Raw genomic sequence first — 18,668 nt, 5'->3', positions numbered from 1 at the left:
GCTTTAAGTCGTTGATCAGCAAGAATTGAAGTTTATTCAAGCGATAAACTGTGAAATCTAGAAATGTTTCATTAAAAAAAATCAGTCTCAGAAAGTCAGTTTGACATGGTTTATTAAACATCAAACTTATGCAGTGTACTTTTCTGAGAGAGAGAGAGGGCTACAATTTCACAGAAAAAGATTAACATGATTTTGCTTCATGTAACGTTTTCTCTTCTGCTACAGAAATACATCTAGTCTTTTCACAAGCAGAGGCAAAATGTAGCCAACCAAATTAGATTTTAAATGGCAAAGCAGTACCTATCAGATTCAGTGACTCATGATTCAAAAATAGAGCGATTAAAGGAGAGTGTCACTTTAAATACATTAAATGTCAGTGATCCGTTAAGGTCACATCATGTGAAGTTTAACAGGCAACACACACACACAGAGCAAATGAGAAGGTGGCCATTTGGTTTCCACACCCATTTCACATTCATATTTATCTCATAAAACAAACAAAGATTCAGTTCAAACTCAGACTAATGTGTTTTTATTCAAGTTTTAATCTGTAGTGCATCTACAGTAATGTGACCAGTGTTCAAGGCAAGAACATAAACATGTTTAGGAGATTTTGGCTAAGCCAGAAATCTGTACATCAGTCATCCCATAAAGTCTAAGCAGATACAAAGAGAAAATAGATATGAAAATAGTATGTATTGCTTAACCACATAAAGCAGATCACCTTAACCTGTCAAGGATACACTATATGATTAAACACACAAACACGGGGTAATATAATCACACATTTAATCCCAGCAGCCCCGACCACACATTTAAAGCCAAGACACATAATCTCTATCGCGGAGAATGGACTTTCATGAGCAGTGGAATCGCTCAGGCCTCCTTGCGTTTTATGATCAGAGGACCAACGTTGTCTCCCGTTTCCTGATTGTGTTTCGCATGTGCGCCATCACAGTATGGAAACTGTAAGAAAGAGACCAGAGAAAACAATTTCATTACAAGATGTGTTACGACAAGTTTGATGTCACTGAATCTCACGGCTCATGTAACCAAAATGTGACCATCACCACTAGGCTTGTTGCGTTAGTCTGTTACTGGTGTTACACGGTGTTCGGCTGTAGGCTACACCGATTACATTACTTGGCCATCGTGGCACTGTCCCCACTGTCATTTTGCCTTTCTTATGGAAATAAAAAACATTTAGTTTAGTTGGACAACAGACGCTACAATTATAAATTAAAGTGAGATAACCGATAAGACGATGGCGGAGGATATGGTGCGCAACAGTACCTGGACAAATCTCTTATCTTGTAAAATGTGCAATCAGAACCGCTGTTCCCCATCAAAGTCCCTTTCAAGCAAGTCATATCACTCAGCAGCCATTTTTGAAACGCCAGTTATTTCAGTCATACAAGTGCAGCTCCTGTCTCTTTAAATGGGGAAACATAAAATTCTCCAAAGCTGTTCACTAAGCTTAAATACATTTCATCTGGCAACAACTGTCTCGTAAATGTTGTTTCTTATGCTCATATAAATAAAAAAAAAGCTTATTTTTCAGGGTAGACTGGCCAATGCGCATGTCCAGTCATAAGTGGGCGTCTCATAACACTGATGCTGCATCCGAAATCGAATACTTCCCTACTATATAGTATGCGAAAAACGGTATGCCAAAATAGTAGTATGTCCGAATACATAGTATTGGATAAACAGTAGGCAAAAAGTCCCAGGATGACCTACTACTTCTGGCGAGATTCTGAAGTCACTTTACTGATTCTGGACACTTTACTATCCCATGAGAGAGGATTTGTGAATGGTGAATTTGTTGAGGTGAAGCGACTAGGGGTGTAACGATATATCGTGTCACAATATATCGCAATACAAAAATGCAACAATATGTATCGTGGATAGTGACAATATGTATTGTGTATAGTTCACCCAAAATAAACAATTACTGTGTGAGAAAAAAATTCAAGTTTACAGAGTTTTAGTGTCAGTACTACATTAAACTACTATATATAATGTTGAATATAATGTATAATAATGTAATAGGGGAATATGTGGGTCCTGAAACTGCCAAATGTATTTTGTTACCAGTAAAAAGTGGACTGCACTATTTTAAATATATTTAGTCAGTGACAGAGTGCAAGCATATTCGTCTAAAATAATTCTGTATTTTCGGCTTCAGAATTCTGAATATTTGTATTCTGGTGTCACCATTGTCCTACCAGCACCAAGTCCAAGCCTATTCATTTACACCCACAACCTCAAATATCAAATTTAGTATTTTAATCAACATTACATTTGTATATCGAACATATTTTTTAACAGTTTTTTTTTTTCTTTAGATGAAAGAGATGTTTTCCCCTCCTGCTGCCTTTGATGTTCCTGTGGCCCCAGAATAATTAGCCAATTACAGAATTTAAAGCTCCCATGACATGAAATTTTTAACATTTTAACATTAACATTAACATTTTTAACATTAATATGAGTTCCCCAAGCCTGCCTATGGTCCCCCAGTGGCTAGACGTTTTGATGGGTGTAAACCAAGCCCTGGGTATTTTTGAGAAAATGAAAGCTCAGACGGGCGAATCTAGAATCTTCCCTTTATGTCGTCATAAGGGGAAAGGTCACCTCCCCTTTCTCTTCTTTGCCCGCAAAGAGAATTAGGCCCGTCCAGGAGAAAATGAGCTGCGCGAGCACAATATTGTTTTTTCCTCGAGAGACATCATGGCTTGCAAACGAGCGAAGCATGGCAGTTGTTCAGTGTTTGGATGTACAAATGAACACAAAAGTATTTTTTTAGTTCCTTCATCCGAGCCTCTGAAGAACCAGTGGGTTATGTGAATTTCTGATGTGTAATTGTTCAAGTTCAGACAGATAATCTTTCTCTCAAAATCGTTCAATACTGTTTATGCATCAGTAAATCAAGCCAGTGACTAAACAATCAACTTCACTTCATTTCTCTTGGTAGGATGAAAATAATCTTATTTAAACTGTGATTTAAATATATACAGAAAACGATCAAAGAACAATCCCTTTCCAATCGCCCAAGCTGTCAATCACACAGCGTGAGTTTATCTGGACACTTGCCAAAACTCGTTATGAAATCAATGACGCTGTTACGCTGCACAACGAAGCTCTTACTGTACTTACCTCATGTTTGCATTAGTGAGAGTGCAGAAACTGCATTGCAAAGATAATATCTTCATTCACGCGATCAACAGGCTGTCATCTGCTCAATGTTCATCACTGCAACCTTTTATGTGATGGGAATAGATCTAAATACTTAAAAAATTCTCACGATTTGTTTATCTCGATAGCTGTAATAGCTGTAAAAAATAGCTGTAAAACCGTATAATAGCTGTAGTAGTAAAAGTATTAGAGAGAGTTCCACATGTAATGCTAGCTATTTCATATGCAAGCATGTCAGCCAATCACAGCAGTGGGCGTTTACACTGAAGTCTCACAGCAGACACGCCCCTTCAAACAGAGTGTTCAAATCAGAGGCTAAAATCAGGAAAAATGCCTTTTATTTCCAAATTATTAAAATTTTTGATCTTAAAAACATACTAACATTATACGGGCACCCCAGGAAACATTATAAAATAATAAAATAATCCATGTCATGGGACCTTTAAGATTCAGATTTTTGACTGACAAAAACAGAATTCAGGAATGTAGTACTCATAAATAAAGACAATGACAGTTTGCAAGTGACCTGTTGCAGGTGCAGGTTAAAGGCAGTTGGATCTCCCCCCGCATGATCGAAATGGGAATGCTAACAGACAGGTTCAAGATAAACACCTCCTTGAATCAATCCCAACCAGATGTACGTGTATTATACGTATGTACATAACAAACATTTCTCCTGATTTGGCATCTGCAAGAGACATTTAATTTCAGTTTCTCCAGGAGGAACTTGCTTTGGAAAATGGGCAGAACCTCAACACTCACATTTCTGATTCTACTGTTTCCCTATTTTGACAGTCAATGGTTCAAAGTTTGTCAGTTTGTCTTAAGTTTTACTTAAGTTCTTTCTCACCTTTTTGGATCTCCAGCACCGACAGTACACGGCTTTGTCACCCAGGTCCTCAATGTCAAACGCATGCACCACTTTGGGGTTGTCTTTTTGCAGATCAAGGTTCACTTTAGGTTTCACACATTTGGTTTTGTTGAAAAATGTTTGGTAGATGAGGATTCCCACCGCTGCAGCTCCAAACGTCACGGACACTGCAGTGATAATCTCAGCTAGAGGAGGACAGAATTAAGAGATCTTACTATACAGACATTCTACTGTGATTATATATGCTTGTATAAGATGAAAGACTAATAATAATATTACAAATATGTACAAATACTTAAAAATAATGTAATTAATGCATTCATATTGCTACTTACATTTATCATATAAAATGTAGGCTATAAAAAAAATTTCCCCACAGATTCTACAAGCCTTTTAGTCCAATAACAATATTAATATTGTTACTTAAACTTACATAAAAGTGCTACTAAAGATTGCACGTTGTGCTGTGACTCCAATAACATCACAATGACAAATCTACTGTTTGGAACATTAAACGTTGAATCTGTATTAAATAAATAGTCATAGTAACCATATCCATGTTCGTCAAATTGAAACAATATTTAATTTATAGAAACCTGATACGAACAGAGATGGTTTATTAGATTCCCAACTAACGTTACACAGCGAGCAAAAGCAAACACAGATACATCCGAGACACTCATGAAATGTGTTTGTGAATCACATCTTGAAAATGTACGTTTATTCCATTAGTTTCTTTACAGCTAACGTAAATTCCGACCATAAACAAACACACACAGCATGTGTGCACATTTCTACAACACTTCTACAAAACACCTTTATATAACATCTTCAATAAGATCTTTACCTTTATGGGAGGAGATTGACGCGCTCATGTTTAATTATTACTGTTTGTATTATTTATTATTATTGTTTGTTCATAATTTAAAGATCTTCAAGCGTCCTCAAGGCCAAGTGGAGAGTTCAATATGCTTAACCCAGCGCTGTATTTACGCAAAATGCGCGTTACTGCGCATAAGTGGGACTTTTACTTTGACATCCCCTTCAGTTCGAGCATGTGTGCGGTGAAGGGTGAAATAAGAGTGATCATTACACGCCAAAACGAAAATCCAAAAGAAAAGTATCTGTGATTTTAATGTGTAATAATAAGTGTAATACAATATTTATTACTTAGTGATTTAGTTAAACGAAATGATTTAAACTAAATTTCTATTACGTTTTCTTTCGTTTTCTATATAAAATAATGCCAGTATTTTCATAAAATGAAAATGTATAGTTTTAAAAGCTCTGAACGTATACATACACTATTTATAATATCATATTTATGGTTAAACCATTTATTATAAAATACTCTTAATAACACATTACACATCATAAGGAAACAAAACACAGGTATGATGTTTGATGGTGTGTAACGTTACTGCATTTGAAAGAGAATGAATTCATTTTAAGGAAGAATTGCATTATGTAGGATATCTAATTCACAATAAGTAATATCCTGAATCATGGTCCAAATGCGGGAAACCAAATGAATGCAATCGTGAGATTTATTAGGACCCAAGGATTAAAATAGCATATAGGGAGAATACTCTTATTTTGAAGTTGTGTAGCAGGAAGTTATGCGCTCTACTGCCGAAATCACGTTGACAAACACACACGTGTGTGCGCAGCAATATGGATCTCTCCAAGTGGTGTAATCTAAAGTCCGAACCGAGTTTAAAGAATTTGACAGAGGCAGGGTTCGGTGTCCCGAAAGACAAACAGCACGTTCCCGTGCAGGAGCTGGTCAAGGCGCACATTGAGTCATTTGATCAGGCAGTTACTGATGGATTATGTCGGGTTGTGGAGGTGAGGTGCAGATACATGCTTATGCTCATGCATATTCTCTATAGACACTAACATGCAAGTGCTGGCTATACAGGTAAAATATGTTTGTGTGTAGGCCATTCCTCCTTTGGAGTTCTTGTACAAGGGAAACAGAGTCAGCCTGTCTTTTGTGGAGGCCATCATTCACACACCAGCGGTTCCTAAAGGAGGAATCAGCCGAGATCTGCGGATGTTCCCTGCCGAGTGCAGAGGCAGGCGCTGTACATACAGGGGGAAGCTAGTGGTAAGCCTGAGGATTGAATATGTGTGTGTGTGTGTGTGTGTGTGTGTGTGTGTGTGTGTGTGTGTGTGTGTGTGTGTGTGTGTGTGTGTGTAACAATATATCGTGTCGCAATGCAACCATATATGTGTATAGTTTAGAAAAATTAGTTTTCAGAGTTTTAGTGTCAGTAAGTTACTGCATTAAATTACTAATATAAGGTTGAATATAATGTCCATTGTCCTGTGCATTGTTACCAGCATCAAGTCCAAGCCTATTCATTTACACCCACAATGTAATATCAAATATAGGCATAGCATTTTAATGAACAGTACATTTTTTGTTAACCTTTTATCATATGTCTTGGAGTATCAGTATCTTGATATGAATCGATCGTGACATGAGGGTATCAATACACACATAATGTATAGAAATAGAAATTGCAGATACATTTTAAAATAACACCACAGATGTAATATTTACACCATAGACTTACAACAAAGTTGACTAGCCTACATCTCTACGCTGTCTATAAGGTTGCTGCAGTTCTGCAGCAGATCATTTTCCCATACCTGGCAAGAGTGCTAAAATTATATGATAATGAATGTCCTAAATCAAATTCTATGATTTTGAATAACAATTGAACATTTCTGGTTGTATATTGTCTGTGGAGTCACTATGGAGTCATGTGGTGTTACCATGAAACCCAGTAACACCACAGACAAATTATCACAAATCTAGTCTTGGAGGCTGTCATTGTGATGGTTTCAACATCTGGGGATATTTTAGAAATATTGTGATGTGACATGAATGCCAAATATGGTAACCCATACTTTGAATTTGTCCTGTCTGTGTATATTAGTTATCAGTGTAACACACAAAATTGTCTGACATTTTGCAAAATTCATGAAAATTAATTAGAGAATCAACTCACCATGAACTCTAAGCGATCACCACCTGTAATGACCTTTACAACACAGAAAGTAGTCCAAATACAATTCCCGCTTTTCTTGTGTATCATTCATTACTGTAACACCAAAGATCTCATATAGCAACACAGTGTCGGCCCACATCTGGTACGTGTGGAATCCACGTGTACCAAATGTGGGCCGGATCTGGGCCGACACTGTTGCTGTCTGGGATGTGAAGCTGAGTTTTTCTTAAATTATAACAAATCTAAATCACACTATAATAATATGCAGATTTCTCCTAAACTCGATTAAATATGCATTAAAAAAAACGTTTAACTGCTTATCTTTGTAAAAAGGCACATCTTTATACATTAAGATACAATCATATTTGATATGATCTGATAGTACTTATTTACATCAGTCAATCAAGCATTTTTTTTTATTTTAGAACTTAAGTTATTAGAACTAAGATGTGGTAACCATTATGAATGAAAATGTATGCATGCATATTTGTCATTTTAACAGAACTTAGTAATAATACTATAATACTGATAAGATAATACTACTGCTACTAATAACAGTATAAAATGCATAAGGATTGATGAGCTGCTGAGCTAATGAATATTAATCACATTATCTGCATTCACCCTCATTTGCTGAAATCTAAACAGGGACAGTAATAGGCGAGCGCTAGCCAATGAGATGGACGTTCGCGCATTAGTTCCGCCCACCACAAGAGAAACCGCCAGTGGATTCTGCTTGTTCTTAAAGGCTGAATAATTCCGAATGAAATTGAAAAAAAAAAATGTACAGGAAAATACAGCAGAGAATATAATTAACATGTAGTGCTTCACTTCTATGTGGTAATCACGATGGGGTTTGGCATCACGACGGCTTTGCTTCCAGGTGGACCGTTAAATCCTGTAGAATTCAACCAATCAGATGAAGACTTTGAAACTCCTGAAGCGTTTCCCATTTTGTGTGCCTTACACATCAGACGTTTAGCTAACAGTTATTTCTAAGGCTGAGACTAGTTAGGTCACTGGGTCTGGGTCCTGGAGCCAAGCCAGTTGACGACCACTGATGTCAGTGTTTTGTGTTTTCACAGGCTGACGTGAGCTGGTCTATTGATGGCGTTCCCAAAGGAATCATCAAACAGTCTATGGGACAGGTGCCGATCATGGTCAAATCGAAACTCTGCAACCTCCATGGTCTGTCACCCAAAGAACTCATCGAGCATCACGAAGAAGCTGAGGTATAAATCACACGTCACAGAACTGCATGTAACGCCACCATCATACTGTTGTCTTTTGGATAAAATAACACTTAGTCTTGTTTTACCGGTAGGAAATGGGTGGTTATTTTGTGGTGAATGGCATAGAGAAGGTGATTCGTCTTCTGATCATGCCGAGGAGGAACTATCCCATCGCTATATCAAGACCAAAGTTTAAGGCCAGAGGACAGGGCTACACTCAGTACGGTGAGTGCTGCATCTTGTCCAGAATGAATAATTGAAATAGGATTTATTAAATACACAGATTGACTTCGGTATTAACTGTGTGCAGGTATTTCAATGCACTGTGTAAAGGACGAACACACAGCCATTAATATGAATTTACACTACCTGGAAAATGGAACAGTGATGGTGAATTTCATTTACCAGAAAGAGCTGTTCTTTCTTCCCTTGGGCTTTGCGCTGAAGGTAAAAGAAAATAGTTTTTATTTTTTTATTTGAATGAACTGTCCAAATCATCCTAAAGGTGTTTCTTTTGTCATAATGACTAGTTGACATTACCCTACTTATCATCATGTTTATTTTAGTATTATATGACCCGATTTCACAGACAGGGCTTGGATTAAGCCAGGATAAGGCCTTAGGTAAATTAAGGCATTTAAGTAGCTTTTATAAACGTGCCTTAAAAAAAAAAAAAACCTTACTGTTGTCTCTTGAGGCAAAAAAAAAAAATGGCCCTGATATATTTTAAGATGTGTCAATGAGGGCTTGAATTTTGGCACGGGATTGTGGGTATTGAGCATCATTTTAGTAATTCCCGCAGGTTTCACACTTATAAGGTGGAAAATTCGCACAAAAATTAATCGATTAGCTTGTTGGTTGAATATGCAAATTAATCCACACAGATTATTAGATTAATTTAGTAATTTTTCACATTCTGTTCTTGTTTACTTGTCTTTTTTGTAAATTATATTCAAGGTTGAAATCAAGCTTCCTTGTGCTGTGTGTAAACCTATACACATCAAAATTACCCCATTGTAAAAACACAAATACATAGTGAGCATACATTTAGGTGAGATAAATGTAACTACCCCCTCAAATGACCTTTCCAAAATGAAAATCAGGCCCTGCATCAATGCAAGATGCTTTCAGTTAAAAAGGCTCAAACATGCATTTTAGTCTGGGACTAGGCTTAAAGGAATAGTTCACCCAAAAATGAAAATTGTTGTCATCATTTACTCACCCTCACTTTGTTCCAAACCTGTATGAGTTTCTTTCTTCTGTTGAACTGAAAATAATATATTTTAAAGAATGTTGGTAACCATACAGTTGATGGTAGCCATTGACTTCCATAGTATTTTTTTTTTCCTACTATGGAAGTCAATGGCTACCGTAAATGATGATCATTTTCATTTTTGGGTGAACTATCCCTTTAAGCCTTCTCTGTGAAAATGGGCATTTATATTCTATTTTAGTATTTATAATTTTTTTTGTATTAACTTCTTTATATTTTATATTTTAAGTTTTTATTTTAATTTTAGTTTGAAGTCCCGCTGTGGAGAAAATCAAGTTTATCTTTATCTTGTTTATATGTCTATGTGGTGTTTTTAATATGGTTTACGACACACCATGTACAAATTCATTAGTCAACACCATTGCTGAGTATTTTCTCCTTAAAACGGCATCAAACATGCGGTTTGAAATCACTGGTGTTTCTGACATCACAAACTACCTTGTTACCGGTCAAGTCAATGAGTGGATCTCTGAGCCGGTGTAAGTGAGTGGAGGCAGGGCTAATTGGCATATTCATATAACCGCATATACTAAATGTTTCAAGGGTGTAGTTACCTTCAAGCTATTTTAAGGCATGACAATTTTATTAAGTTTATATATATATAGATAAGTTTATATATATATATATGAGCTTGTGTTTCTGGTCTTCATATTCGCATGCATATACATGTCAGTCACTGGAACAAAAAGTATAGTGGTTCTGCTGCTTTGCAAGGTTTAGAAGTCATTATACAAACATATTTGACCAGCTCGACTGACCATTCAGAGTCAGATTTTCTTGTGAGAGTGGATTTTCCAGAGAGTCTTAGGTACTGGTGCATAATCAATTTTGAATTGAATGTTTCAAATGCTTTTCCTTTCACCCCAAAAGGCTCTAGTGGATTTCTCAGATTACCAGATCTACCAGGAGCTGATTAAAGGTCGAGAGGAGAACTCTTTCTTTAAGAGCTGTATCTCAGAAATTCTGCGTATGGTCATGGACCAGGGCTGCACAACTAAAGCCAAGGTTCTCAGTTACCTGGGCGAGCGTTTCCGGGTCAAACTCGACCTCCCAGAGTGGTTCACTCACGAGCAGTGTGCTCAGTTCCTGTTAGAGTAAGTCCTGTTACAGAAACTACTCCTGCATTTCAATATTTATACACATCAACAAATTCCATCAAATGTGGCATTTTTACAGTGCTATTCTTCTGTTTGCAGTGAATGTCTGTGTATTCACCTAAAGTCAAATGTGGAGAAGTTCTACGTGTTGTGCATGATGACACGGAAGCTCTTCAGCTTTGCCAAACAGGAGTGTATGGAGGAGAACCCTGACAGTCTGATGTTCCAGGAAGTTCTCACACCAGGCCAGCTCTACCTCATGTTCTTGAAAGTAAGATCACCTTTATCATCTGTTCACATGTCTTTCTTGCACACTCATGTCAATGCTCCTTTCATAAACGTTACCATTCAAATGTTTGGGGTTGGTGAGATTTTTAAAATGCTTTTGACTTTGCTCAAAGCTGCATTTATTTGATCAAGAAATATTGTTACAATTTAAAATAAAATGTAATTTATTCATGTAATCCAAAACTGAATTTTCAGCACCATTATGCCAGTCTTCAGTGTCACATGATCCTTCTGAAATCAGTCTAATACACTGATTTGGTGCTCAAGAAACATTTATTATCATCAATGTTAAAAACAGTTGTGATGCATAATATTTTTGTGGAAACTGATGCATTTTTTTTTCAGGATTCTTTGTTGAAAGTTTGAAAGAACAGCATTTATTTAAAATAGAAACTTTTTGTAACATTATAAATGTCCTTATAAATGTGACATTCTAATGCTGACTCCGCATGTTCAATTGGCGAGAACAAGCTCTGACAGATGCCAGCAAACTGATCCGACAAAACCAGTGTCTATTGCCGTCTGTCATCTGGTGTGAAATTGGCCTTTACTGAATAAAAGCCTTCACCCCCTCCCAAAAAAAAACAAAAACAACCCCAATCTTTTAAACAGCAGTATAGCTGCAAGTGCAAAATGCAGCACATTACAAAAAAAAAAAAATAATAATAATTCCCAAAGCTGTTCTGAATGTTCCTTAGGAGAAAATGGCAGGCTGGCTGGTGTCGTTTAAAAGGGTCTTGGAAAAGAAAAGTGAAAGACTGGGAGAGCTGACCACAACTGGTTTAACCAAAATCTTCAACATGGCTACAGATCTCACCAGTGCCTTTGAGTATATGTTAGCCACAGGAAACCTCCAGTCCAAGACAGGTATGAAACTGGTATTGTAACTTGCCACATTGAAACAATCTACATTGTTAAAAGCGCTATATAAATGAAGATGACTTGACTTGACTTGACATTAATACAGAATGAAGTCACAAAACTGATGTGCGGTCACAGGCTTTCCATGTGCATCAATAGATAACATTTGTCTTTTTAACCCCAGGTCTGGGCATGCTGCAGAACACCGGACTGTGTGTCGTGGCGGATAAGCTGAACTACATCCGTTACCTGTCTCATTTCCGCTGCGTGCACAGAGGAGCCGCCTTCGCTAAGATGAGGACCACAAGTGTGCGGAAGCTGCTGCCAGAGTCTTGGGGTTTCCTGTGTCCGGTACACACTCCTGACGGAGAACCGTGCGGCCTCATGAACCACCTGACAGCCCAATGTGAGATTGTGGCACAGGTGCATCCCACAACCACCCTGCCTGCCCTGCTCTGCTCTCTGGGTAAATAACATCTTATCATTGCTAAACAAGATCATCAGTTGGCTCTAGCAAAATGCCTATAATTAGGGCTGAAGGGCTGCATGGTTAGTCGAAATAAAACCAAAATCTCAATATAGTTGGTGCAATTATTAATTTGCAAAGACTGATTTAATTAAATGCGCTGCATGTTTCAGAGTGAAGCGTGGCACTGTTTTTACAAGCGAGCAACTCATAATCCAGTATTTTCAGTGTCTGTTCACAGTAAATGCAGCTCTGCACAAAATAATCTCTGCATCTGCTCTCAGTTTGGGTCATGCATAACATGCAATTTGGAACACAACATGTACCAACCATCTTCACAAAGAACTTCTAAACTTTGGTTTAAGGTCTGAACATAAATAAATTAAGATCATAATTATTGTATTGTAATTTTAGTTACAATACAGTACTACAAAATAAAATGATTCTTATTTTATGATTATTTCTTATTTTGTCTATTTTTATTTAGTAAGATAGATAAGAATCATTGTAAAAATATATGTGTGTGTGTGTGTTTATATGTATATATACATGTAAATATGCGTGTGTGTGTGTGTGTGTGTGTATATATATATATATATATATATATATATATATAATATAATATAATATAATATAATCTGTAGATATGTGTGTACGTGTAAATATTTAACATGCACAGCAAACCTGGAACTTAAAACAAAGCATTTTAACCGTAATTGCAATTTTTAAACTATTACATTGTTTTCCCCAAATCGTGCAGCCCTACCTATAATATCCTTCAAAGACTTCAGATGACGCAAACTCTGACATTTACAAACATTTAGCATTGGTACATGTTGATTCATAGTCATTTGTTAACAAACAAGTATTCGTTACTTCAATGAGCTCATTGTTTCTGCCTTAAATTATTACATAATTATTACATACAAATTAATACATTTTGTATATGTACATTTCTGAAATACATAACTTAGAAAATTACCTCTGATAACAGATCACTCTAAATTGTAATGTGGACTAATGCATTTTCTGTAAAGCTGCTTTGAAACGATGTGTATTGTGAAAAGCGCTATACAAATAAATGTGAACTGAATTGAATTGAATATCCAATTCAATAGGATATTAATTGTCTATTCACTTAAAACTATTTTAACTATCACCAGGTGTGACTGCTGTAGACGGTAGCCCCAGTCAGCCTTATTCAGACTGTTATCCTGTCATACTGGACGGGGCCATGATTGGCTGGGTGGAAAAAGAAGTGGCGCCCTCAGTCGTCGAATCTCTCCGCAGATTTAAGGTGGGAAATGATTTAGTTTCTTTATGTAGTTTTCTTATCCTCGATCAAGTTATGTTGAGGGTTTTATCAACAAAAATTTGAACATTTGTGTCATCTGCAGGTGCTGAGAGAGAAAAAAGTGCCACCCTGGACTGAGATTATTCTGGTTCCTCAGACAGGTAAAGCCAGTTTGTACCCAGGCCTCCATCTGTTCACCACACCCTGTCGCATGGTGCGGCCTGTCCGAAACCTTGGCCTGGGCAAACAGGAACTTATTGGCACCTTTGAACAGGTGAGAAAGTTGTTGTAGAAAAGTTGTTGAAACTCAAGTACCACTGATAATCAGTGGAAACCTATTTGGTTGGCTTGACAAGCTTGCAGAAGTCCTATATACTTCCTTTGAACATTTCTGATTGTTTTTTTTTTTTGTTTTTTTTTACTTGGTACATACCTTCAGCCTGTTCTGATTTAGCATGTCCCCAAATAAATACAAATTCTGTCAACTCTTGGCCATCGGGCAGTCCTTATTATCGAGACCTGCATTTAGATCTAGCGTGTGAGTTGTTCACGTGTAAGCCTCTTTCTTTCTCTCACAGTGAGTGTGAGAGAAAGCGACAGAGGGCGCTCTCAACCAAGCAAAGTAAAGCTCAGCAGGCAATGACATTATGTCTGCGCTAAACTTATTTTTTGCCTCCAACTCAAACACAGATGACTGAAATCGTGCAGTTTACTAGCCATTGGCTAATTAAGACATTTTTTAGTCATTTAGCATGAAATTTGGTCGCCTATGCAAGTGATTTACTCGCATTGTAAAGGGTCGTTGTAGTTCTTTCCCTCACTAAAGCAGTCTTTCACCTTTGTCTTTTTGTCCAATTTTGAATGACTTTTTAGCTTTAAATCAACGTTTGTAATGTTGTGATTTACCTCGTAGCTGGTTGGTTTGTTTTTTCGCTGATAACTCTCACAAAGACTCTTTTAAAATCCCCATGGGAAAAATACAAAGCCACTGGAAAAAAAAGTGGTCTGGCAGTGTTCATCACTCGTTACTGTTTTTAGGCGTACCTGAATGTGGGCATCTTTGAGGAAGAGTTAGAGGAGGGAGTGACCACACATCAAGAGCTGTTTCCTCACAGCATGTTGAGCGTGGTTGCAGAATTCATCCCTTACTCTGATCACAACCAGAGCCCCAGAAACATGTACCAGTGCCAGATGAGTAAGACTTCCTCACTTCCTTTGTGTTTTTGATGGATTATATCTAAATAACTACTTTCTGTCATAACATGTCTACAAATATCATAAAACAAATGAACTATGAGCCGCAACTTACTTGACATCATCCTGTCTTAGGTAAGCAGACCATGGGCTTCCCAATGCATGCGTACCAGGAACGATCCGACAATAAACTGTACCGTCTGCAGACCCCCCAGAGTCCTCTGGTCAGACCCGCGATGTACGACCACTACAACATGGACAATTACCCTATTGGCACAAACGCAATAGTGGCTGTCATTTCTTACTCTGGCTACGATATGGAAGATGCTATGGTACGCATAATTTCCCATTAGTACATTCTGAAACGTTCTTTTGCATTTGTTAATATTGTTCATCCTTTTAACTTTCTCCAGATCGTCAATAAGTCCTCATGGGAGCGTGGCTTCGCTCATGGTTTTGTTTATAAGACCGATGTCATAGATCTGAACAAAAAGGTCAAAGGTGAAGACAGCATTGTGTTCGGGGTAAAGCCAGGTGACACCTCAGTACTGGGCAAACTGGATGCAGATGGATTGCCATTTATTGGCTCCGTGCTGAAGTATGGAGACCCTTACTACAGCTACATCAATCTCAATACCGGCCAGAGTCGTGTGGTCTTTTTCAAGTAAGACATCACTTTAGTTACTTGCTTTAGTCTAAAAATCGCCTTTTAATGCAGTCATCATAGTCATTAATTTTACTCTATTTCAGTGTTATTTTAATATTGTTTTTATACTATTATAGTATTTATTAATATTTTGAATATAGCATTTATACTTATATTTACAGTAAGTAATAAAAAAAATATATATATATATATGTATTATATATATATATTATATTTCAGTTTTAGTAATTTATTACTTCCAACTTAAAATGATTTTATATCAGTTAGTCAAGGCAACCAAGTTTTTTGTTTTTGTTTTGTTTTTTAGCAAAAAAAAAAAAACACCAAGGTTTAAATGTTTAACAATAACAACACTTCTCTGTGACAGAAATACTATTAGTCGACAAAGTGCAAAACAATTTCAAGTATTTAAACATTTTTATATTTGCAATTGTTTATGCTTAAAGGGATACTTCACCGATTAGCATTAAGTTTTGTATAAGTAGAAACCCGGTAGTATTTTCGAATGACCGTGCTTCCCTCTCTCATGTCCCCCTTGAGACGAGAGATTTCAAAATCGTCATTTTGCATCATTGGAGGCTTTTTTGCCCTGAGGCTTGAGACTATAGCCAGTAGTAGGAGTAGGAGTAGGAGTAGTTCTCTCAATACTGCCCTCTTTAACCGGTAGGCGTGACTTGGGAGTGGCCTCGTAGGGCAGCGAAGCAAGTACATTCTGGGAGTTGTTGTCTTTCATCTACATAATTTTGCATTTCTACTACATAAATGACCCAATTTAAATACACATTCATCTTTCCAGCAGTGAAATATCCCTTTAAGTTGGTCATATTCGTTAAAAACAAAACATCATTCACAAAATAGTCACAAAAAAAACTACTTTCTAGTTTATTCTTCAGAAAAACTAACATTTTTGTCTTGACAAGATTAACACTGATTTACTGACATAGCCAAGTACTGCTCAAATTTTACTGAGGAAATGTTACAAACTTTTAATTATATTATATATTATTATTGAATGTAAAATAGAATAATTAACTATTCTAATTTTAAATGCTCTTTATCACTAGGTAAAAAGACAATGTACAAACTTCAATCTACTTATGTGATGTTTTTGTATTATAATGTTTAGTGCAGATGTAAAGACTCCTGCACATTTGTTTTCTCTTTTTTTTGGGGTCGTAGAATAAATTCTTGATCTTGTGTTTACCACCGACCTTATTTCAGGCATTTAATCAAAAACCCATTGACTTCAGGACAAATGATCCTGAAGTACTCAAATATTAACCTCATTTCTGGGTTTTGGCCTACAAAAATACGTCATCCCTGCAGCATTGATTATTGATTTCTGAACATCTGTTTCTCCTCAGGTACCAGGAGAGCAGCATAGTGGACAATATCAAGGTGTGCAGCAATGACACCGGCACTGGCCGTTTCAAGTACATTTGCATCACAAACCGCATTCCCAGGAACCCCACCATTGGTGACAAGTTCGCCAGCAGACACGGTCAGAAAGGAATCCTGAGCCGCCTGTGGCCCGCGGAGGACATGCCCTTCACCGAGAGCGGCATGAGCCCGGACATCCTGTTCAACCCTCATGGCTTCCCCTCCAGAATGACCATCGGGATGCTAATCGAGAGCATGGCTGGGAAATCTGCGTCCCTCCACGGCCTGTCTCACGACGCCACACCCTTCAAGTTCTCAGAGGAAAGCTCTGCGTTGGAGCACTTCGGCGAGATGCTGAAAGCCGCGGGATACAACTTCTACGGAACAGAGCGGCTCTACTCCGGCATCAGCGGCTTGGAGCTCGAGGCAGACATCTTCATCGGGGTGGTTTATTACCAGCGCTTGCGTCACATGGTCTCTGACAAGTTCCAGGTGAGAACTACGGGAGCGAGAGATAAAGTGACCAATCAGCCGCTGGGAGGGAGGAACGTGCAGGGAGGAATCCGGTTCGGAGAGATGGAACGGGATGCTTTGCTGGCTCACGGGACGTCGTTTCTGCTTCACGACCGGCTGTTTAATTGCTCAGATCGCTCCGTGGCGCAAGTTTGCATAGATTGCGGCAGCCTGCTGTCACCACTTCTGGAAAAACCACCTCCTCATTGGTCAACTACACGGCTTCGGAAAACATTCTGCTTGTTGTGCAATAAGAGCGACTCTATTGAGACTGTATCTGTTCCTTATGTGTTCAGATATTTCTTAGCAGAGCTTGCAGCAATGAACATTAAAGTCAAATTAGAAGTCAAGTAAAATTGTTGGACTGTATTCAGTTTCTTTGCATACGTGGAAAATAAAGTGCCTGACAGTATAATGTGAAGAAAAAGGGTAACATGCTTTATTCGCTTGAGTGTTTCTCATTTGTTTAAGGAAATACGTCTATCAGTGGTCATCAACAACATTTCTGTATCAATAGCAATTAGCACCAATGTGGACAGTTTTCATATCAATACCAATTAGCACTTATGTGGACTATATTCATTTTTCAAGGTCATGCATATGAATTGGAGTTCATTTGGTTCTACTCAATTTTTTTGTACTTTTGAGGAAGCACCAACCCACCCCCATTAATTGTTCGTAATAACTAATAATTATATTTAGTAACATTTTAATTATTTCATTAAAGTACCATTTATTACAATGAATGTCTCTGAATAATTACACTGATTTAAGTCCTGCAAGCTTTAATTACCTTATGGGTTTGAAACTGATTATCTCTTTTTGACCAATTTGTAAAAAAAAAAATCACAACAGAGTAATTTGTTAGTAAAGCAGACTAAACTACATGGTTGCTCTGTAGCAGTTGAGGTACGCAGTTGTCATAGAAATTCTTGATCATGAAGTAAGGATGTGTTATATCTCCAGTGTTTATGCCCAGAGGGAACAGAAAATGGGAGAAAAGATAAAGTTACTGGGGAGTGGTCTGAAAGAAGAAGAGGTAATATATCAGCATTATCAATAAATGGGATACAGCAGGTGATATGTGCAGATAATGAATGCGTGAATAGGATTTGTGGCGAGCTGAAAAGAATGTGGTCTTTGGCACTGTCATTCCTCAATCGCCATATATCACACACGTTGACCTGTTTTATAAAATCATTAAACAACTTCGAAGAGGCTAAATCAGTGAGATATTTGAGACCTATCAATTATGTGTGATGCACAGCATTGAAGTCAACGCCCATCACAAGATAGTCATTAAAACTTAGTATCATA

The 18,668-nt window shown here is 37.4% G+C and overlaps 2 protein-coding genes across 2 annotated transcripts; one reads left to right on the top strand and one right to left on the bottom strand.

Annotated features, from left to right (window-relative positions):
• Window positions 1–516: 516 nt before the first annotated feature.
• Window positions 517–5,117, bottom strand: cisd1 (CDGSH iron sulfur domain 1). Its single transcript, XM_081350209.1, has 3 exons — window positions 4,914–5,117; window positions 4,046–4,251; window positions 517–966 (listed from the first exon to the last, which is right to left on the bottom strand). Exons 1-3 carry the CDS (start codon window positions 4,939–4,941, stop codon window positions 877–879), a joined length of 324 nt encoding a protein of 107 aa, XP_081206335.1. The 5' UTR covers window positions 4,942–5,117; the 3' UTR covers window positions 517–876.
• Window positions 5,118–5,664: 547 nt separating this feature from the next.
• polr1b (RNA polymerase I subunit B) lies at window positions 5,665–18,420 on the top strand. The gene is made up of 15 exons (XM_081350284.1): window positions 5,665–5,914; window positions 6,009–6,176; window positions 8,172–8,318; window positions 8,411–8,543; window positions 8,629–8,765; window positions 10,462–10,685; window positions 10,788–10,959; window positions 11,675–11,843; window positions 12,022–12,303; window positions 13,467–13,600; window positions 13,701–13,871; window positions 14,636–14,792; window positions 14,927–15,123; window positions 15,205–15,455; window positions 16,823–18,420. Exons 1-15 carry the CDS (start codon window positions 5,741–5,743, stop codon window positions 17,703–17,705), a joined length of 3,399 nt encoding a protein of 1,132 aa, XP_081206410.1. The 5' UTR covers window positions 5,665–5,740; the 3' UTR covers window positions 17,706–18,420.
• The last annotated feature ends 248 nt before the right edge of the window (window positions 18,421–18,668 follow it).

Source organism: Scardinius erythrophthalmus (genome assembly GCF_964197995.2).
Source record: "Scardinius erythrophthalmus genome assembly, chromosome: 21".
Taxonomy (NCBI): domain Eukaryota; kingdom Metazoa; phylum Chordata; class Actinopteri; order Cypriniformes; family Leuciscidae; genus Scardinius; species Scardinius erythrophthalmus.
The sequence above is the reverse complement of the archived record's forward strand: the minus strand, read 5'-3'. Positions and strand labels throughout refer to the sequence as shown.